The sequence below is a fragment of the Lagopus leucura genome, unplaced genomic scaffold (genome assembly GCF_019238085.1).
Source record: "Lagopus leucura isolate 7727_CA_CO unplaced genomic scaffold, USGS_WTPT01 Super-Scaffold_100002, whole genome shotgun sequence".
Taxonomy (NCBI): domain Eukaryota; kingdom Metazoa; phylum Chordata; class Aves; order Galliformes; family Phasianidae; genus Lagopus; species Lagopus leucura.
In genome coordinates, this window is record NW_024962263.1 from 72,869,222 (window position 1) to 72,892,637 (window position 23,416).

The 23,416-nt window shown below is 38.7% G+C and overlaps 1 protein-coding gene across 2 annotated transcripts in view; it reads left to right on the forward strand.

Moving 5' to 3' along the window:
- Nucleotides 1-18,966, forward strand: part of ZFPM2 (zinc finger protein, FOG family member 2) — a 305,640-nt gene extending 286,674 nt beyond the window's left edge. For both annotated transcript variants that reach the window (XM_042868639.1, XM_042868640.1), the window contains 3 exons: nucleotides 7,850-8,056; nucleotides 12,157-12,381; nucleotides 15,492-18,966. In XM_042868639.1, the coding sequence (XP_042724573.1) occupies nucleotides 7,850-8,056; nucleotides 12,157-12,381; nucleotides 15,492-17,983 (2,924 nt within the window). In that variant the 3' untranslated portion in view covers nucleotides 17,984-18,966. The remainder of the gene's footprint in view (nucleotides 1-7,849; nucleotides 8,057-12,156; nucleotides 12,382-15,491) is intronic.
- Nucleotides 18,967-23,416: the final 4,450 nt, after the last annotated feature.

Below are 23,416 nucleotides of genomic sequence, written 5' to 3' on the forward strand. Positions count from 1 at the left end.
CATCGTTTTTAAAAATTGGAGTATTTCATTGGGAAAGTTTAATTCAGTTGACGATGCCTGGAAGTCACTAAAAGGAACACAGTCTGTTGTTTAAATAAATTCTGATGGTCTTTTGACCCCTCTTGCAAAAAGATGTGTAGACAGGAAATGGGTTGTTATGTTGTAGCAGCAACACAATCAAATCTATTAAGCACAAATTTTACTATGCCAAAGCAGTACTTTTGAATTAACTGGCACTGCAGATTGGCTTTAATAGATACTGCCATTTATTTCCTAAACCTTTATGAAAGATGTATGCTATTTCTGGGTCAAAAATCTGAACTCAAATAGTTCAGCACGGAAAACTGACTGAGAATGGAAAACTGGAAATGCATTTAGATATAGATCATCTTTGTTCTTTTTAATCTATGGAAAAATACCAGCACTTCGTTCCACAAAACAGCTGTACTCAATGAAAACATTGCTTTTACAACTTTTTAGCAATTGCTTTTTGCTAAGTCACCTTTCCTAAAAGCAGGGGTGTGAATCAGGAGGGTTTATGGTTGTGTTCATTTTGAAGCTGTTTCCTTCTTCTAGAATTAATATGGCAGTCCGCCCTTAAATCTTTTTTTTAGGCAATAATCCGTACACAGTTAGCCTGTAAGATCTGCAAAAAGTATGTTAAAAAATGAAACCTGCTGTCAGAAGGCTCACTGTACTGAGTTCTGTGTTTCACTGGAGGTGTTGTAGAGTTCCGAGGATCAAAAAAGGATGGAGGTCCATTGCTTTAGTTTATCTTCAGAGCAAATTACTGATTGCAAGTAAGTGTATATAAGAACAAAAGAAGTATATATTGTTTAACAAAAATCCCCAGAGTAGGAGTAAAAATGAAGGCCTGTTTTAAGAAAGCAAATTCCTATTGTACTGTAGACATTTGTCCAACATAAAATAAAGTTTTGTATTAGCATGCATATCTATCACCACAGTACTCCTCTTCTGTATACAGAAGATAGAGCATTACTGCATCGAAATATGATTTAATTGGTTCAATTTATGATATATTTTTTATACTATGTGTGGTTCCGTATCTTGATGAGCCCAGATGTAGTTGCGCTTGTGGTTTACAGCATCCCATTTCTTGCATTTTATTATTTTTACATAGCAAATGTCTATCAATCATAGAGATAAATTAGAAAAAATTGTGCAAACATGACACATTGCCAAGATTTTTCCAGCATGCTATATAATTATTAACCTGATTTTTGCCATTGAAAGAAGCCATGAATTACAGATAGCATGGATGAAGTTAAATGCTTTTATATTAGATCTATTTTGCTTATACAGTATTCTATAGGTATGACCATACAATATAATTGAAGCTTTGTCAGCTCTGTAGCCTAGCAACAGATAATACTGTTAGGTTACTGAATTGCTCCTGGTTGACAAGTAGGGAGTATTTTTGTGTTTATCATGTTTGCTAATGATGGGATCCTTTCCAAAAGGCTTGTCTTAATCTTAATTAGAGTTTATCAGCAGAGGTCTGCATGACATTGTGCAGACACTGATTTCATAAATAATAAAAAGTGCAAGTGAAAAATTTGGCAGGAGAAGAAGATATTTAAGACCACTGATTCTTGTAAGAGCAGCATGAATTTCCAAAATGTAATCAAGTTTGAACTGTGACTCTATTCTTTATTATCAAAACTTGCAGTACACTCCACTGCAGTTTTGACAGCAATTATGAGTATGATTTATAAGCTTCCTGTTAGGAACCAGATCTGTTTGCACAAGAATCTTGATCATAAACATTACAAAGAACAGTAAGTCCACAGTTTTTCAGGGACATCAGGACCTTACGTTTTCCTTTGCATAGAAAGATTTTTATTTTTTTTAATTCAAGGTTGTGTGTTTTTGTTTTTTGTTTTTGTTTTTTCCAAGCAGCAAAAATGTTTGCTGTGAAAGATGCAGATGAAGAATCCTGAAATAACCTCTCCATTTTGTGGAAACTCTGAAGGTATCAGATAGCTGCTTCAGTGCCTGATGTCATTTGATAAAGAACTTATGCCAATGCAATTGGAATGTAATTTTTTGCTCTAGCTTGCACAATATGATATTTTTATTTTCCAAACTTTCTGTGATTAAGTGAGCATTTCTCATTCCTTTCAATGTGAGCTAGAAAAGGACTTGAAATAAATACATAAACAGTGTTTGCAGACATTTTTATTCTTTTCTTCTGGCTTACATGCCTGTATTACATAATAGGTAAATATCCTTAACTGATTTAACTACAGATATAAAACAATATGTTGAAGACTTAAGAAGCTTTTATTTTCAGTTCCACAGGCAGAACTAGACTTGTATAGAATAGCTTTCCATTGTCACAAAGCCTTCTGATTTTTCAAAACCTTCCCTTCTGCAATAAGAGTGAAACTTCTTAACCCACAGTGTAAAACAAGTAAGACCCTGTACAATATAGACAGATGACAGGTGTCCCCACTAAGGACAAGAAAGGGGCTGCAAAAATTTTGAGCAATCATCTTTCTATCTTCTTCTCCATTTCCATCTATATTTAGCAAAGGCTATTTATAGACATCCTTATTATCCTTTTAAAATCCCTGATTAACAGTGCTCTTTGTTTTATCAAAAGATGATGTGCTCTTGAGATAGTACTGCATAAATGCTGGTTATGTTTTAGATTAGAAAAATGTTGGTGGGAAGCAAAAATCTCTTTTCCTGTTTTGTAACCTGCACCAGTAAGGAAGCTCTGATCCCTAAAAAGAGTCTCTAGACAGCATAATTCATATGATAATCATAAATGGAACTTCCTATTATATTTAGAAGCCTGTGTGAAGTTCTCTGCATTCCATTTTTCTGACTATACCATATAAGTCCCAGAATTTCCTTCCAATCTGCATGCATATGGTGTGTATGAGGGCAGCATATTTGCATTAGGGGGATTGAAGTCATTTGTGTCTTTCAAAACCCCTCCTTTCAAAGCCTTACCCCTGCTACCAGAAGGGGATAGAGAAAGGGATAGAGGAGCTGTTCTGCATCCTGTTGCCATGGATGAATCATAGAATCATAGAATGGTTTGGGCTGGAAGGGACCTTTAAGATCACCTAGTTCCAACCCCCCTGCTATAGGCTGGAAGACCTCCCTGTAGACCAGGTTGCTCAAAGCCCCTACCAACCTGATCTCCTTCTATGATCTAGTGACCCATCTGGTGGATGAAGGAAAGGCTGTTGATGTGGTCTACCTAGACTTCAGCAAAGCCTTTGACACTGTCTCCCACAGCATTCTCCTGCAGAAGCTGGCAGCCAGAGGCTTGGATGGGTACACTCTTGGCTGGGTAAGGAGCTGGCTGGAGGGCCGGGCACAGAGAGTGGTGGTGAATGGAGTTAAATCCAGCTGGCGACCGGTCGTGAGTGGTGTTCCGCAGGGGTCGGTGCTGGGGCCTGTCCTCTTCAATATCTTTATTGATGACCTCGATGAGGGCATCGAGTGCACCCTCAGTAAATTCGCAGATGACACCAAATTGGCTGGAAGTGTGGATCTGCCTGGGGGTAGCGAGGCCCTACAGAGGGATCTGGACAGGCTGGAGAGCTGGGCTGGAGCCAATGGGATGAGTTTCAACAAGGCCAAATGCCGGGTCCTGCACTTCGGCCACAACAACCCCAGGCGACGCTACAGGCTTGGGGCGGTGTGGCTGGAGGACTGCGTAGAGGAAATGGACCTGGGGGTATTGATTGATGCTCGGCTGAACATGAGCCGACAGTGTGCCCAGGTGGCCAAGAAGGCCAATGGCATCCTGGCTTGCATCAGAAACAGTGTTGCAAGCAGGAGCAGAGAGGTGATTGTTCCCCTATATTCAGCACTCGTGAGGCCGCACCTCGAGTACTGTGTCCAGTTTTGGGCCCCTCACTGCAAGAAAGATATTGAGGCCCTGGAACGTGTTCAAAGAAGGGCAACAAAGCTGGTGAGGGGTCTGGAACACAGGCCATATGAGGAGAGGCTGAAGGAGCTGGGAATGTTCAGCCTGGAGAAGAGGAGGCTCAGGTGGTGGAGGTGACCTTATTGCTCTCTATAACTTCCTGAAGGGAGGTTGTAGTGAGCTGGGGGTCGGCCTCTTCTCTCGTGTCATTAGTGATAGGACCAGGGGGAATGGTTTCAAGCTACGGCAGGGGAGATTCAGGCTGGACATGAGGAAGTATTACTTTTCAGAAAGGGTGGTCAGGCACTGGAATGGACTGCCCAGGGAGGTGGTGGAATCACCGAGCCTGGGGGTGTTCAAGGAAAGACTGGATGTTGTGTTGAGGGACATGGTTTAGTAGGAGCTATTGGGAATAGGTGAACGGTTGGACTGGGTGATCTTTTAGGTCTTTTCCAACCTTAGTGATTCTATGATTCTATGATTCTATGATCCAGCCTGGCCTTGAATGCTTCCAGGGAGGGGGCATTCACCACCTTGCTGGGCAACCTGTTCTAGTGTCTCACCACCCTCACAGTGAAGAATTTCTTCCTAATATCTAGTCTAAATCTACCGTCTTCAATTGAAAGACATTTCGCCCTATCCTGTTGCTACATACCCTTAGAAAAAGGCCCTCCACTGCTTTCCTGTAGGCTCTCTTCAGGTACTGGAAGGCCATTATAAGGTATCCTCTTCTCCTGGCTGAAGAGCCCCAGCACTCTCAACCTGTCCTTGTAGGGGAGTATACTCCAGCCCTCTGATTATCTTTGTGGCCCTCCTCCGGACCTGCTTCAGCAACTCAATCTCCTCGTTGTTTTGGGGGCTCCAGAATTGGATGCAGTGCTCCAGGTGGGGTCTCACAAGAGCAGAGTAGAGGGGCAGAATCACCTCCCTTGACCTGCTGGTCACACTTCTCTTGGTGCAACCCTGGATACATCGGCCTTCTGGGATGCAGGCACACATTGCTGGCTCACTTTAAATCTGTCGTCAACTGACACTCCCAAATCCTTCTCCTCAGGGCTGCTCTCAAGCCATTCTCCACCCATCTTGTATCTGTGATTGGAATTGCCCCAACCCAGATGCAGGATCTTGTACTTGTCTTTGTTGAACTTCATGAGGTTGGCATGGGCCCACCTCTCAAGCCTGTCCACGTCCCTCTGGATAGTATATGTTTCCTCTAGCATGTCAACTGCATCACTCAGTTTAGTGTCATCTGCCAACTTGCTGAGGATGCGCTGGATTTCACAGTCCATGTCACCTACAGAGATGCTAAATAACACCAGTCCCAACACTGATCACTGGGGAACGCCATTCATCACTGACTCCACTTGGACATTGAGCCTCTGCCCACACTTCTCTGAGCATGACCATCCAGCCAATTCCTTATCCAGCAAGTGGTCCATCTATCAAATCCATTCTTCTCCAATTTTGCAACCAAGATGTCATGCAAAACAGTGTCACAGAAGTGATACACTTCATTTTGAACAGCTGCAAGCGTACATCATTTGGGGGATCCTCTTACATCTAACTTAACAATATATTATGTATTGTTGAAAGCATAGTCATATGTCACAATCACTTAAATGCCCAATTTTCTATAGAGAGAAAATCTTGAGAATCACTATAAAATACTTAGATCTGAATTACACTGAGCCATAGGTTTATATTCAGTACAGGAGTGTATTAAATTTCCATAGCTCAGTTTCCTTTAATAAGCTAAGCTAGAGATTGCTGTGCTCCTGAAGCTGTCGTCCATTCTGTGCAGCTGTATGTGCTGTAGGTATATCAACCCTGGTACTGAGTGAAGAAGGCAGCAGGGCCCTCTGCCTGCCTCAGCTGTCCATTTTTTCTGCTGCTGGACTTGAGTCAACACCCCGAGGAGCTCCAGTGCTAGGAGACTGAGTCAGCCTCTTAGTCTGATCCAGACTGATTACAGCTGGAGACCCAATAATCAACTACACTGTTGTGTTTGGTTTTTTTCCTCCCCCAAGGGTACGACATGTCGAGATGTTTGCTTGGATAGAGTCTCAGTTGGTTCTTCTGCATTGGCTCATTTTTATTTTACTAAGGAATCCAGTGAATAATACATTGTAGAAAAAGCTTTTATTCTCTGTTAAAATAAACTGAAACATTTTCATTATTTCATCCTCCGTATATAACTAAAAGTGCCTATTAGTAATGGAAATCCTCTTTCCTCTTAGAAAATAAATTCTGGTGTTTACAGTGGGAGAGCCCAGTTTTGTATTCTGAAATTGCAGTGTGCATCATTGTCCTTTATTTATGAGTCTAGTTAAGTATGCCGTAGGAATTGAACCTGGTTCTCCCTTGAACAGGTTCTATACCAGTTTAACTCCAGAGGCTTCTACTTCAGATTTACTCCTCCCTTGCATGAGACAATGAGTCAGACTGCACTCTTCAGATGTTTGAATTCCAATTTGGTCATTAGAATTCTGCATCTGTAGACATTTATCTTCACACTTCATCTTTATATTCTCTAGAGGAAATTACTCGGATTTGCACCATTTAATGCTGTAATTTTTGGATGGTAGTGTACAGGATGCTTTGGTCCCATAACAGTAAATTTTGTATAGGATTTGGAACCATCTCCAACTGCTGTATTACCAAAGGGTGAATACAAAGACATTTTTCTGCTTTGAAACTTTTACACCACTTTGAGCTCTGGAAGCTTAGCTTTACTTTTCCACTGAAACACACTGTCACTGATGGTGTTTTGTTTGCTCATCTTTGAAAGCTAATAGACTGGTTTAATTAATTGTCCAAGATTTCTCTAAAACAATGTCCTAATTCTTCCATTTAGCTGTGGCATATCATACGCTGTTGTTATCTCCTCTACCAGATTTTTGCAACAAGTTGTTTTAAAACTATAATCTCTTTGAGGGGAAAAAAATGAAGTGCAGCTGAAAAGGCAGTTATGCCGAAAGATAAACACAGCAATATTACTTATCAAAACGAGTACAGTTTTTGCTTGCCTAATGAATACAACATATAGCTTTTTCTATATATACAAAACCTGAGGAAAAAAAAAGCTTTATAACATATAAAGTATGCAACATTATTTCAGGCATAACTGTATTGGATATGTATCTAGGCCTGAGAGTGTAGATAACACAATATAAGTGCTTTGCCTGTCTAAACATGTTAAATAAATGAGCATTCACTATCGCATTCAAATACATTAGTAGATGTACTCGCATAGTTAATTTTCCTTTTAATGCACTACACGTGACATTTGCAGCACAGAACTGTGGTGTATCTTACTGTCTGATGAAAGTTCTTCCACCTCCCTCCCCTTTTAAACAAACCTTTATTTGAATAAGCCTTTATGAAACAGATCTTTGGCATATCTTCTTTTCAGGAAGTTCAGTCAGTGTAAGCAAAGATAAAGCAGTCATGTTACGAAGAGTATTACATAAGGGAAGATTTTTTTAGTGAAAGATGGTAGCAAGAATAAGGGAAGGGAAGAACACCCTTAAGAGGAAATCTGATGACTTTCTTGCAGCTGTTTAATTGGTTTTATTGTGCTGTGATTTGATATTCAAAGCAAAACAAACTGAGAGTGATGACAAAATATACAGGATATTTGATGAAAAATAATGTGCCATGTAAGCAGAACAGTGCCATATAAAATATTTTCACCTTGATTTTTATAATGCTGAAATACATAATCATGCTGCAAATCATTAGGAAAAATATCCCCAAATTGTTTTCTTATACATTGAAAAATCTCAAAGGAAGATGGTAAGTTTGCCTGTTTCTATTGAACAAATCTTCAAAATTAAAAATAAAATAAAATAAAATAAACGTAAAGATATGGCAGTGATGTTTTATGTCCTGCAATCTGATACCATCAATTAAATCTTTCTTCTTTTATGTTTCCTGTAGGAGGGCAGCTCTGGTGTACCACAACCAAGGCCATCTCAGAGGGTGAAGAGCTGATTGCCTTTGTTGTGGATTTTGACTCAAGGCTGCAAGCTGCTAGTCAGATGACTCTCACAGAAGGGATGTATCCTGCCCGCCTGCTTGACTCAATACAATTGCTCCCCCAACAAGCTGCAATGGCATCTATTTTGCCTACGGCTATTGTGAACAGTAAGTGTTGAATGCTATTTCTGGCTTTGTTTAAAAAAAGCAATATTTTAAAGAATATAAGAAGAACTAATACAGCAACAGTGAATTGAAGACCATGGAAACCACACAACTTCAGACACACAGCTCAAAGCCTATGTTGGATCCTGCATCATCTCAGATGCACTCACAGACACAAGAGGAGAAAGAAAAGTTCTTTGGCAGATGAGGTCACCCAGCATCTGACTTGCCCTCGTGCGACAGTCCTGTGATCTGTTCCCAGAGGTGACAGAATGAGAAACTGTTTAAAAAGCAGATAAGATAGGCCTGGTAACTCTCAAAATCCAGCCTTTGCTTCTCTAGTCAGCTTGGGGCTTACTGTTGCAGCATAATTCACAATATTCAATGGATTGGAATAAGTCTTTTCAGTTTCAAAATCCAACAGCCGTCATTACCTACAGCATCCCTGATTTATTGTGGTATCTTTGTTCAGTGTTGCTACCCAAGAATGTTTTTAGTCCTCTGCACATCAGTTGACTCTATCATGGACATAGTATAATATGTAATTAAGTGCTGTCCTTGCCGAGGAGATACATTAGCACACAGTGAGTTCCTGAGCTGGCACAGTTCAGCTTGGATGTTCTGCTTGTTAAATTTCATTTCTTTAACTTCTCCTTATTACTGCTTTTTACTTTTCTACAGCCCTGGTATATCCTCCTCCTCACCAAGAACTTTTCAAAAGTTTAGTGTTAACAGAATCCCCACCAATAGTCATTCAGACCTATTGCATATAGCTTTCAGTAATTTTTTTGTAAGTCTGTCCATGTAGACCTTGTACTATAACACTTCCCCATGCTTTTTGTGCTTTGCAAGTACTGTGATTACAGACAGTGAACTACTGAACACAGTATTTCAAATGTGAGTGAACCTGAGTCCCGCAGACACATGATTTGCCACTCAGGTTCACACTGAACAATACTGTCTTGAGTAGTCACACCTTCAAAATTTTCAGACAGGACTAAACAAAGTATCTGTGGTGACACCTTTCGAGTTGGCAACAATTTCAATCACTTTAGCCAGGGGTGTTCATTTTTACCCTAGGAATGGGGCTGCTGTTAGATAATATCTCTATTCACAGAACAATTAACATGGTACAGGATCTTTCCAAAAGGCGGTGTTGGGAGCCCCTTAGATGGACCAACAAATTACCATTGTTTATAGCCAACAGCTGCACAGAAACCACCAGGGAAGGAGTTACCTAGTGTAGAGGGCAAATACTCATTTACATTGTTGGAAATGAGGATATGATTTTGTGGAAATTCTCTCAAGGCTCACTCAGGCTTTGGCAAAGGCATTCGCATTCTACAGCACTGAATTGCTACAAGCACCTTTGTTGCCCTTACTGCCTTCTATAGAGAATGGAAAGCAGCACTGATGATTGCTACCTCTGCTGCTGAGAGGAATTTGTGTATGTTTATTGTGGATCAGCTCTTGCCATGCGGGCTCAGCAGTAACTCGTGGTAAGCTCAGTAGGATTAACAACTGGGGTTCTGAAGGAAGTAAATATCACTGTCCAGAACTTTCTGCCTCTTCCTCTGACCAGGCTGTGTTTCCACATTTCCATGTTGAGGTGATGAAATTCGGCTTCTTCAATAAGTCTCAAGTCAGGCATAAGTTCAACAATATCCTGAATGCACATCTAGTTCTGCAGTGAGGCATCTTAGAGATTCTGTTTTCAGATCTCTGAACAAAAAATCAATTTCCATAAAAAAGTGGGTGTTGTGGAATTCTATTGTTTGTGTTTTCTTTTTAAATGTTTCTTAACATTTCCTGTGTAAAAATCAGAATATCACCTTGGCTTATTCAGCTTGAACTTGAATGTTTTGTCTTCTGAACTGATCTAATGAAATATTTTGAAAGTATCTCTTGAAACAAATTGAAATATTTTGCTTTGGAAGAATTTAAACATTAACTCAGAGTGACCTTCTATTTTTCATTGCTTTCAGGAGGTAATAGTTTTAGATCCTTTTCCTATACAGTATTCTCTCTGGAATTCCACTCACAGGAAATAAAGATAGTTGGAGACAAATTCTTTAAGATAATCAGAAAGTTCAATTCTGTGATAGAATCAAATTAATTCAAAGTGAACATTCTTCCAATAATAAGAATTTGCTAATTTGGAGTTTAGGACTTTCCGTTCTAAGGAAGCCTCAGTGATTCAACTTTTTTGAACTATTTGAGGCCAAAAACGTGGAAAAACGCCAAAAATGGTGGAATGTCAGCCTTCCAATAAGATGGACATTTCAAATGCTGTATCAGTAATGTTTTAATAGTTGTATCTTAAATACTAACAGCTCCATTAAATGTTTGTGTCTTAAAGTCACAGTTATTCAGTGGCAAAGGGAAAAATAGAAACTGGTAGTGGTGAAAAATTTTACAAAAATTCATGAGCAGAAAAATAGGCAAGCATTAAGAGTTGTAATGATAGAAGCAAACTAGGCAACATAATTTTTGGCTGCTTTTATAGACAAATAAAGGACTCATCCATTTCATTGGTTGGTGTCTTCAACTTTGCCCAAAGGAACTGGAACAAAGCAGCTACCCTATACACATCAATACTTGAAATTAAACATGATAGTAAACTACATCATTGGCCACATACGTTTTAATAGATCAAGGCCAAAACTTTCAAAGGTGGAAGTGTCGAGCAAATTAGGAATTTTCAGAGCAGCCAACTGTTCTTCAAGGCTAAATCAAAATCACAAGTAGCTTTTTGTGGGAGAGGTTAAGTGAGGGTTTTGATGTTGACCAAAATGGCTTTATTTTGATGTTGACTACAGTTGCCCGTTCTCTGATCCAGTGGTCATCAGGCACAGTCTGGCTACACTCATACTTTTATCCTCTCCTAGTCCCAAAAACAGGAGAGATGCATCCAGAACTGCTGCGGGGAGTGATGCATGGCCTATGGTAACTCCCAAACTGTATCCAGGAATGGGGAAAATGCTAATGACTTAAGCCAAAAGTGTGGTATGAACCATCCTCATGTTTTAACAGTATAAAAAAGAAGCACCAGTGCTTCAGTCTGGACCTTAACACTCTTTACTTTATTAGTATAGATGTACCCTAACAGGCTAGGATTTCTCCCTTGTTCTTACTGATAGTAAAACTGGTTCAGCTTTTGTAAAGACGAAATAGGTCTTTTATCCTTTGCAGACAAATACACAAAATGTTCTATGTAGGTATCCTTCTGACAGGATATTAACAACTATATGTCTGTCAGTTTTGTGTAAATACACAGCATTCTTTATTACTCTTCATGTGAGTAAAGTATGTAGCCTCCAGTGCATGATCAAGTTATCTACTCCCTCTGCTGCTGGGAAGCACTCTGTGCAACCTCTCTATTGTCTCTATCTCAGAGAGGTGGCTGACACTTCAGGATAAAAGACAATGGGAAACTGCATTATTCTTAGCAAATAACTCTTTTGAATTGCAAAAAGTGGAACAGTTACAATTTACCAACAATAAGAGGACAAAATACGTTGGGAATTTCAACTTCTAGCTTTAATAACAAGAAGCCAGAAAATAAACATTCTGCTTAGTATAACACTACATTAAATGCTGCGGGACCTAAAAGAAACAATCTAGTCTGGCCTCCAGGATATCAAAGCAACAGGATTTTACACCAGTAACTGAACAAAGGTTGTAAAAGCACTCATTCTTTAGAATGATCTCCAATTAGTACTCAAAAATTGCTATGCTGACTTATACAGGAGCACACAAAAAAGCATGATTGACAGATATTACATGTTGAGTGATGAAGTGTAGGAAATACATCTTATTTTTGAATTGTTACTGTATATTCACATTATACAACTTCAGTTTTAAATAATTGCATGCCCAAAGCCTCTAGCTTAATTAATATTAATTACATTTATATTTTACAAGAAACAACTGTCTTCTACGTCCAGCAAGTGACATTTTAATAAACCTGTGGATCTGCTTTAAGTATTTTATTAAATAAGCATGTCTTTAGTGGGGAAGCAATGGGAATTAATCCTGCTGTGTTAACTGGTTGGCACTGCGTGCACCATGACTAACCTGCACCTGGTTATATTTGCTTGCAGAGGACATATTCCCTTGCAAATCCTGTGGCATTTGGTATCGAAGCGAGCGGAATCTGCAGGCCCACCTTATGTACTACTGCAGTGGGAGGCAAAGAGAGGGGCCTCAGCTGTCAGAGGAGAGTGAAGATAGTGCTCAACAGATATCCAGTGTCTGCCCCTTTCCACAGTGCACCAAAAGTTTTTCTAACGCAAGAGCTCTGGAAATGCACCTAAATTCTCACAGTGGTAAGTGCCATATTTTGCTGTATCACCTCCTAGATTAACCTATTTGTAGAATTATTCCCTATAAGTCTGTGTCTCCACCTATATTCTGCAGCAAACACTTCTCTCAGGTGGAATTTCTTTGTTTTACTTTGTTCTTCTCTTAAATGCTGTCTGTTTCTTAATGTGCATATGCACACACATAGATAGCATTTCTTTACTAGCAAAGGTAAGTTCAGGTAGGCAAATACAGTTAGACTGCTGATGCTTGGTTTCTGAAAGAACTGATCAATTACTTCAGGATTTCTTTCACCAGATGTGGATCTCCTAGATCTCAATCTTTACCTACCCTCTTTCGAATCTCAGTGGAGAGAGGCGTATCACCTTCCTTCTGAAATGAGATCTTGGGGTCCTATAGAAGATTTCTGATTTCAAGGAAAAAGGCTTTATGGAGTAGGATTAGCAACTCTTTGTATGCTTTTCTCAGAGCATTTATTTCATAAAAACTTCTTTTCTTCTTCTTCATAAAAATATTTCTTTTCCTCCTTACAAATGCAAAATGGGGATATTATTTTCTTTCTCCATGTTGCTAAAATGATAATACTAGATTAATGAAAAGTAAGACTACAAAATTCTTGAGATTAAAAATCTGGAACTCAGCAGGAATCTTATCTCCCTCCCTGAAGGTCCTTTGAGTGTGCTGCTTGAATTTGTTTTGAATTAGGTCTGGGACTGCAGGCTTTGAATCTGCAGAGCATTTTGCTCTGGAGTTTCCATTTGTACAGAAAATCTGCAAATAAGAAAGACTTCAATGTCAGGATTGGGTATATTGTTTTTCTTGTGTGCAGAGGTGTGTCTGGACAGAAAAAAGGGCCCAAGAAGGCATAGCGATCCTCCTGTTAAATATGTGAAATACAACTGATGGTAATGTATGCTTTATTCACAGAAGAAAGCCTGGTTCAGCTTCAGTGATAGAAATCACGGAGAAGTGGAAGTCTGCTGCACGGACTTAGAAAGATGAAAAATGTTCCTCTGATACTTGGGGGAATTACAAATCTGGAAGGCATCATCAGTTGTGGCTTTTTGGCTTTTTTTCTCTAGAGATGTCATGGAGTTTTCTTTTCAAATTACAACTTCCTTATTTGAAAGGAAATGCATAGCGGTGTTGGAAGATATTTTTCAGTTTACAAAAGTTAGACTAATTACCATACCATCTTACCACCTCACCACCTCAATTCTGTCCCAGTGTATGTACATTAGTATTTAACTTGAAAATTTAGCACAAGAAACACAAAATCAGATCGTCAGCATTGCTAATCAGTGGGCCATCTCATGGAAGTCAGAGTCCCAGATCATGTTTTGGCTTTTGCTTTACTTTACTTTGGCTTTTACTTTACTCCTTGGAGGAGTTTGGTATCTCTAAAAATAGGACTAGAAGAGTGAAAAACTTCCTAATATAGACAACACAAATAGCAAATACCACAAATAGACAACACAAATAACAACCGTTCTTTTAGAGGTCAGATCTTCTTGTTCTTGTAGATTTTAACTTTGAATCTCAGGCTATTGCTCTTTTCTGTCTCTCTTGCCTAGCAAATATTTCAGTGCTCAATGCGCAGTGGAACAATTTCAACAAGAGTGAGTGTATGTAGACCAGAGTGTCTTACAGCCTAATAGTTTTTGTTGTGAACAAGTTAATTTCTCCTCATACATAGAGGAATTCTGAACACTTAGCCATTGTGTGAAACAATTGCTTCAGGTCTTTAGATTTGGTGACATAGATATAGGGATAGTTCGCAGTAATAACTGATGATGAGTGACCATGTCTTCTTGCAATCCTGAGTTAAGCATCTGTGTTCTTTGAAAAACATTGGCCTGAGATATGAAATTCCAGTAAAAAGTTTTAGGTATTTATTAGATCAGATACTATAACTCAGTTCTTCCCTTCCTTTTTAGTCACAAACTAGTCAGTTCAATCAGTCTTTATTTTGGGTTCCCTCAATATTTAATTCTTTTTTACAGTTTATTGCAAATTATACTGCTGCTTCTGCAAAAGAAATGAGGCATTTCTCTTTGAAATATCCTGTAACATAATGATGGGTTTGCTTCAGCTTCTGTAACTGGTCCCACTGAAATGGAAGGTCTGTAGAGATACTTTGCTATGACTGCATTATGTAGTGTGGAAGCTTATGAAGCACTATCTTACTGCAGTGGAGGAGCTAAAGCTTCTTATATCCTCCTGGTGAAAAAATATTTGACAGGAAACAACCACTAATTAAAGTTCTGTGTATCTCCTCTGCTCAGTTAAGTCCTAGGAGCCCAAGATTATTTCAAATTCTGAGTGTATCTCACAGATGTGAGAATCACTGATGCTAGTAGAGAACTGAAGCACTCCAGGTCCGACAGAATGACTTCACACAGATTGAGCCGCAACGTTCTTACAGTTTTATATCATTCCATAGCCAAAAACATAGTTTATCTTAACTAAGACATGTGCTTGTATGTGTACACAGAACAAATATCCATGTTTCATTTTGATTTCATTTGTTCTTTCTGATGAAGATAGCTCTGTATCCTGTTCCCACACCATACCCAATTTGTGCAAACAAAAAGTTGAGCATCAGTGATACTGAAAGTGCTACTTCTACTGTCTGATTTTCAGGCATTCCAAGTTTGAGGACTGTACCTCAACAAATGATATATAATAACTTCAATTTTCCTGACCTTGATGTTTTCTGTGCATTCAGAATATCCAATGACTGTATATGGGGAATATTGTCTTCTCAGTTAGAACTGTAATTTTGAAGACCTTTTCATTTACAATAAGTCTGACCTATTTGTATCATTTCCCCTGTTCTTTCTTTCCCTTCATCTCTGCTAATTGCACACAGATACTAAGGCTCTCCACAGCAGAGCTGAAGTCTCCTCCGAGAATCTCCTCCATCAGTCTGAGGAAACAAATTCTGAACTAATTCAAGTATTTTCAGACTGACTAATAAATATGCAAGATTCCTATTAGAAGACAATTAGTTGTTATCACCATGTTTGTACTTTCTGTGCAAGTGATTTTCCTGTATACTTCCTGAAGGGGAAAATGGTCATTTTAACTTATATTTCATTTGTCATTTCTATAGGAGTGAAAATGGAAGAATTTCTCCCTCCCGGTGCTAGTCTGAAATGCACAGTTTGTACTTACACTGCAGACTCAGTGATTAACTTTCATCAGCACCTGTTCTCACATCTTACTCAAGCTGCCTTTAGATGCAGTCACTGCCACTTTGGTTTCCAAACTCAGAGGGAGCTACTGCAGCACCAAGAGTTACATGTCTCTGGCAACAAAATTCAGAGAGAAAGTGACATTGAACACTCTCCAAGTGGAAATGAAGAAGGTTTACAGCCAGCAACAGACCTGTTAAGCAGAAACGATGTTCCCCAGGGCCAAAAGACCATGCAGACTAAAGATGCAAGTTCTGATACAGAACTTGATAAATGTGAAAAAAAGGGTCCACTTTTTCTTCCAAACCAGAGGCCAGAAACACAACCTGCAACAAATAAGCAGAGTTTTTCATACACTAAAATAAAATCTGAACCATCTAGTCCAAGACTTGCCTCATCGCCAGTTCAGCCTAATATTGGTCCTTCTTTCCCAATGGGACCTTTTCTTTCTCAATTTGCTTTTCCCCAGGACATCACTGTGGTTCCTCAGGCTTCAGAGATATTAGCCAAAATGTCTGAACTGGTACACCGACGGCTGAGGCATGGAAGCAGCAATTATCCTCCAGTAATTTACAGTCCTCTGATGCCAAAAGGGGCTACGTGTTTTGAGTGTAACATAACGTTCAATAATTTGGACAACTACTTGGTACACAAAAAGCATTACTGCAGTAGTCGATGGCAGCAGATGGCAAAGTCACCAGATTTTTCCAGCGTTCCAGAGAAAATGCCAGAAGCTGTAAGTCCCAGTAATGGTCAGAGCTCTATAAGCATTCTGAATACAGCACCTCACGCATCGGATCCAGAGAATCAGCTTCTGCAGACATCGTGCTTAAACTCTTCAAATGTTTTAGATTTGATTGGACCAAACAATAAAGGTCATGACAAAGACTTCACAGCACAAGCTAAGAAGCTATCGACTGCAAGCAATGGCGATGAGAAGATAAATGGTAAACCTTCAGATATGAAAAATCCCAATAATCCTTTAGTAGAAGGGGAAAGTGATCCTAATAAGACTACATGTGAAGCATGTAATATTACTTTCAGCAGACACGAAACGTACATGGTCCACAAGCAGTATTACTGTGCCACTCGCCACGATCCCCCACTGAAGAGGTCTGCTTCTAACAAAGTGCCTGCCATGCAGAGAACAATGCGTACACGGAAGCGGAGGAAGATGTATGAGATGTGTCTACCAGAGCAAGAGCAAAGGCCACCACTAGTTCAACAGAGATTTCTAGAAGTGACTAATCTTGGCAATCCTTGTACATCTACTCAAGAGTCAACAGAGAGCCTTGGAGAATGTTACCATCCACGATGCGATATATTTCCAGGAATAGTGTCGAAGCATCTGGAAACAACACTGTCTATTAACAAGTGTGTTCCAGTTTCAAAGGGGGATACCCCCCACTCTACCGTATCTTGCTTGGAGATGGATGTGCCAATAGATCTCAGTAAAAAATGCTTACCCCAGTCAGAGAGGACGTCCACCTCTCCCAAAAGGCTGCTGGACTACCATGAGTGCACAGTATGCAAGATAAGTTTTAACAAGGTAGAGAACTACCTGGCTCACAAGCAGAATTTTTGCCCTGTCACTGCCCATCAGCGTAATGACCTGGGACAGCTTGACAGTAAGGTGTTTCAAAACCCGGAAAGTGAAAGAAACAGCCCAGATGTCAGTTATGAAAGAAGCATAATCAAATGTGAGAAAAATGGAAACTCAAAACAGCCCTCTCCTAATGGAAACTTATTTTCCACACACTTAGCAACGCTTCAAGGACTGAAAGTCTTTAGTGAAGCAGCCCAGCTTATTGCTACAAAAGAAGAAAACAAACATTTGTTTCTTCCACAATGCCTTTACCCTGGAGCAATAAAGAAAGCTAAAGGAGCAGATCAGCTTTCTCCATATTATGGAATAAAGCCGAGCGATTATATTTCTGGTTCTCTCATCATTCATAATAATGATTTAGATCAAAGCACAAATACAGAAAGTGAATCTCCTAAAGGTCAGGCTCCTTCTAATGGCTGTGCTGTGCAGAAGAAAGAGTCTCTTCCACTGTTGCCAAAAAACAGAGGCATGGTAATAGTTAATGGGGGACTGAAACAGGAGGAAAGACCTGCAGCAAACCCACAACAGGAGAACATTTCCCAGAATCCCTCTCACGAAGATGGGCACAAGTCTCCTTCTTGGATCTCTGAGAATCCCTTAACTGCAAATGAAAATGTCTCTCCAGCAGTTCCTACAGCAGAAGAACAGTTATCTAGTATAGCTAAAGGAGTGAATGGGTCTAGCCAGGCCCCAAGCAGTGGAAAGTATTGCCGACTGTGTGACATCCAGTTCAACAATCTTTCAAACTTTATAACTCATAAGAAGTTTTATTGCTCGTCACATGCAGCAGAACATGTCAAATGAAACAACTGGTCACCTCTGGTACCTGTGTTTAGCATTTTGTTCCATACAGTCTAAAGAAAGCTGTTTGAATTACATCTGGACAATCAGGAGATTTCACTATTGCTGAGTTGAAGACTTAAAGGTGTAATTTCATTACAGTCCATTAGTAAAGTGTATTATTGGTGCCATTTTCAAAAATATTTATTTATTTTACCAGCAGTATTCATAGCTGTAGTTATGTTATTTTTTATTTAAAAACTTTATATTAAAGTCATTTGTAATGTTATTGTATAGTTATCGTGTAGCACATATGGTTTGCACTGTATAGTAGATTTTAAAGAAAATAGTCACAAACAATACAGAAAAGCATTTTAGAAATAGCTTCAAAAGCACTTGTGTATCCTGATTTTTTTTTCTTATATGCTGTTGCAGATATATATGTATATGCTAAAATATAACTTGCAAAGAAGTTTCAACTATGCTGTAAAGTTCGCCTTAAAATTTCAATTTTTTGAACAATTGGGCTCAGTTTGCACTTTATATTTTAGCAGATACAGTACCTTAGTCATTAGGCTTTGCATTTGTATGTAGCAGTATGTTTCTGTCCACTTTCTTAATCTGAAACGTACGTTAAATGAAGATGGCAATTCTTTTCTTGTATAGTACTTGTATTTTCTTTCGCTGATGCATCTCTGTCTCAATTTTTAAACCTTTGCTGTTAAATGCAATACTTTATAAAGAATGAACAAAATTACTGGAAGCAGTATTGTAAGTAATGAGGTCATATCAATCAGTTTTATCTTTTGAGAGGCACAGTCTAAAACAAAACCCTAAACTCAATGCTGCAATTATGAATCTAATTCATATATAAGATATATTTAAATATAAGAGTAGCAATACTGCAACTGGTGATCACAAAGATAATGTTCTACTTCTGATAGAAATAATTTCTCAACAAATGTTGTTACTATGCATGTATATGGATGGAATAAAATTCCAGATCATTGGAGATGTTTGGCGGTAATTTATTTAAATTTGTTGGGTTTTTTTTGTTTTATTTGGTTGTTTGGCTGTTTTTTTTTTTTTTTGTTTTTGTTTTTTAAAGAGGATTCAGAGCTCACAAACTGCAAATAATCTCTTAGGAAGAGATTAACATTGTTCCATTTTCAATGGAAGTAAAGTGTTCAAAGAGAAAATGAGTACAAAGGATGCTTTCACTTTGAGAGAGTCCTTGTTAACAGGTCACTAACACAACTAAATCTAAGGCAACCTAGTGAACTAAAATTTAAAATGGGAAGGTCTGAAATCAAGAAGGCTGTTCCTTTTATAGGAAATAAGGACAGCATATTTCCTCAGCACTTGTTCCATATGTCAAAAATGGTGAAACTACCTGTTTCACAATAACTGTAGTACAATCCTTTATGGCTTTGGTAGTCATTAAGGAAAAGAATGAATAACATTTACTTACACTGAACAGCAGTTTTCTCCACTACTTCACTACATACATTACTATCCAATAATCTATACTAAAGTCTGAACAAATTCACAATTAAAACCTTTCATCTGCAGTTGTTTAGTCTTCTATACATTATTTTCATTAAAAAAAATTATAAATATGTTACTGATGCATTTTTTATCCTATCACTTTGAAAGCAAAAACATAAACTGAATATGTCACATAAACGTTTGTAGTTAATTTAGTTCCTGTATGAACCTGAGAAACAGTGCAGAATCAGAATCATAAAAGGATGACATTTCAACTAAGCATCTGGAGTCTGGCATAAGGAGCTGTTATACCACCAGCATTCATCGACCCTGCCCTTGTATACTTTGAAACTGAATTTGTCCTTTTGTATTTACAAGTGTGAGTAAACTGGTACATGTTGATTTTATGATTTTACATGGCCCAGTAGCAAAAATACAAAAAACACTATTATTTGCAGCTCTGATGATTAGCTGGGCTTCAAATAGAGAACACAGATGCTTAAAATTGTGCCAGTTCTCATTTTCAACAAAGGTAAGTGTATACAATAATTTCAGTAGGACCAAAATTTCATGCTATATAAAATATTTTGGATAATAAGTCTTACTAAGGATGAAAGGTTTTACAAACTCAAGCAGAGTAAAATAGACCAATCATTCACAATTACCAATTAAATATCTATCAGAAAATATCATACCAGTATATCTAAGACCTCACAGTATTTTAGATGGCATGTTTTGACCTTTTTGCTGGCAAACATTATTTTCAAATCTTTATCATACGAAATTGGCTTAAAGAACAAAATGATTACATATAGATACATCTGCATTAAGCTGATTCTAAAAGATTTGTATGTATAGACAAATCTTTTAGATGCAGTTGGTCTGAAAGCCACAGGTGGTATAATTTACAATTGCTAAGCTCTAGGATATTTTTACACCATGACAAAGTCAAGGATAGTATCAGGATTGAAGGGAGTACCCAGCTGAAAAGTGGTGCCAAAAGGGAAAAGCATTACCATTAATATTTCTGATCGGAAAATGTTGAGAGTACCTAATTTGTTGCAGAAATAACGTAAAGCCATTCATGCTGTATTATATTCCTCCCCCTTTCAAGTCCAATTGCTCTCACAATACAGAGTATACCTGGTTTTTCTCTTCATAACTATTTGGTTGAATGGTCCCATTTTTAAAAGTTCAAACAAGTAGTCTATTCATATGCAGGTATGGTGTTACTGAATTTTGCACACATTTTACACATTTTTCTCACTTCACTGGAGCATCTAACAGGTCCGACACATGCTAAATCCTAAAGTCATGTCACACACTCTGAAAGTAAAATCTTACATTACTTGCCAGACATTAACTGTGAATAACACAGAGCTGATACAAACAAGTCCAGGATTCCTCAAAAACCGTGGTGATAATTTCTTGGTATAGGTACTAAGGGAGCTGACTAGGAAAACTTCCTTCCTAGGTTCCTTGCTTGTAAACAGAAAGGGTCTCATGAGAGAAGTGTCAATTGGTAGTCACTCTGGTCATGGCAACCATAAAGCAGTCAAGTATAAAATCTTTGATGACAGGAGGAAAATTGCCATGAAAACTTCAGCCCTGGATATGGAGAGACCAGACTTCAGGATGCTCAGGGAACTAGTTAGCAAGGTCCTCTGCAAAATTGCTTTTGAAGGCATGGAGCTACATCAGTGCTGATCACCTTTTTCCTATTTCAGTGATTGGGTACTGAAACAGCATCCTCAAGATAGTGGTCACAGCCCCAAGCTGCCAGAGTTCAAGAAGCATTTGGACAGAAAGCATCGTCCAATTGGGTCTTGAACTCAGGTAAGCTCAGTGCTCAGTGCCATGACCCTTTCCCCATGGAGTCTGTTCCAGTGTCCAACCACCCCCTCAGTGAAGAACATTTTCCTGATACTCAACCTGAATCTAGTAGGCACATCCCAAACACAGTGTGAGAGGATGCATGAGGTGATTGTTCCCTTGTACAATAATGTACCATTTATATATATATATATAAGAAAAAAAAAAAAAAAAAAAGGAAAAGAAAAAGATGTATGAACTAAAACTTAAACATCAAAGTCAGAACCATCATCAAGTGAGGTGGAGCAGGGCTAATTTATTTTTCTGTAAGTGGACATAGGCTGTGAACTAGAATCCACTCTAAAAACTGGGCTGAGGTGGAGCTCTGAAGAGCTGGAAAACATGGCTTAAAGAACATCATGTGAAGAATACAATGGAAGAACAATGATGTGGGAGCAAAGAAGATAAGGAGAAAGGGAACAATCACTTTGTTAATCTGAAGAGTGTAATGTGGGTACTCCGATGGCTGCAGAAGGCAGCAATTATAAGGCACAAGCACTATAAAAATGCAATATATCCTATGAGGCCTGCTGAGAGTGGCAAAAATACTGATGAAACAAAATCTTTGAACAGTCATTCCAAAATGCTGAATATTTCCAGTATAAAGATTCTGGCACTTGATACTTCCTTTTCCTGAAGGTTGACACTGAGGAAGGGAATTACAATTCTCCCAGCTTGCCAGATCGTCTTCAAAGCTGAGGCCCTGGGCTACCAGGAGCTGTCAGAAAAGACATGGCAGACGACAAATGAGTCCAACACTATTGCAAATGTGGAAGATGTCAGATACTCAAACTTCAACTATGTTAGACAATGTCTAATTCTCTCATCTGAAGTCATCTTCACAGTTCATTGACAGTGCTTTGAGTCCAGAACCTTCAGAGACACAGCAAAGTAAATTAGAATGAATTAGAATTATAATTGTGGTGTTTTTAATGGAGTGAACTTAGAGTGTGGGGCAGGAAGGTGGGCAGAAAATCTGCACATCTGCACATTCATGTAATTGAGGCTTCTTTATAATATGAAGGTACATGATAAATGAATTGTAACTACAAGCATGGGACAAGAACTTTTGTACTTGGGTGAATAGAAAACCTTAATTCTGATGTTTGCAGCTTCTAAATACATGTTTCTCCTACTCCATCCACACACATATGTATAAAACATATACAGAGAGATCAACAGCTCCAAAAGAGGGCAAGAAGCTATAAAAAGTTAGATCAGCAGATGAATGAGATGATTAAACAAAATTGTATAGTTCCTCATCTCCTTCAGTTATGTCTCTTTGTTAAGGCTCTTACATCCCTCATTTCTTGCAACTCACTTCTCTCTAAGTGCTAGGCACCTTACTTGGAAACTTGGTCTGTTGTCAGGCCTTGATCAAAAGACTTCCTTGTGGGAGGAGCTTCAAGAACGGATGGGATGGACACAGCTGATAACTTTAATGCTCACTTTTTACAAAAAACCTACTATTCATCCACGAAGCACAGCTTGCCGATTCATTGGGCATGGGAGCGTTAACTAGCTCCCATGCTATCAGGACAATCCCAACATTTATGCAAGGACAGCTATGGGGATGGAAGGGAATCAGCATTTACTGCTTGTCCCCTCCAACCCATGCTACTCTGAAAAACATGGTGAAAGTCGTTGAACCAAGAGAGGAAGAGACTAGAGACTTTAAGATTTGCAACATGTGGAGAAAGGATTTGAGGATTTTGTCCTCATGGTGGTTTATAGCATTTTACATTGAGCAGGCATTGGGAAAGTGCTGTTCTAGCAGCAACAGATGCTTATCTTCAGTGTTACAGATCTTGACATGCAGTATGCTCTTGTGAATTATTTCAGAAATCCCCTTCTTTTCATGAGAAACGTCTTTTCTGGAAGGGTAAATTTGATATTAGCTCGAAAGCAAAGATTTGGCAAAGTTTACAGAAGTTTTTAATATATTTGTGTACTATATATGTAGCATCAGAAAAATAAATCCAAATCCTTCATCTCACAGAGCTAAATGTTACAACAACATGAGAGATGTTGACATAATGTCACTTTTTTTAACTTTACTGTGCTGGATGGTGCCACTGTCCCTTTGTGATGGCCACT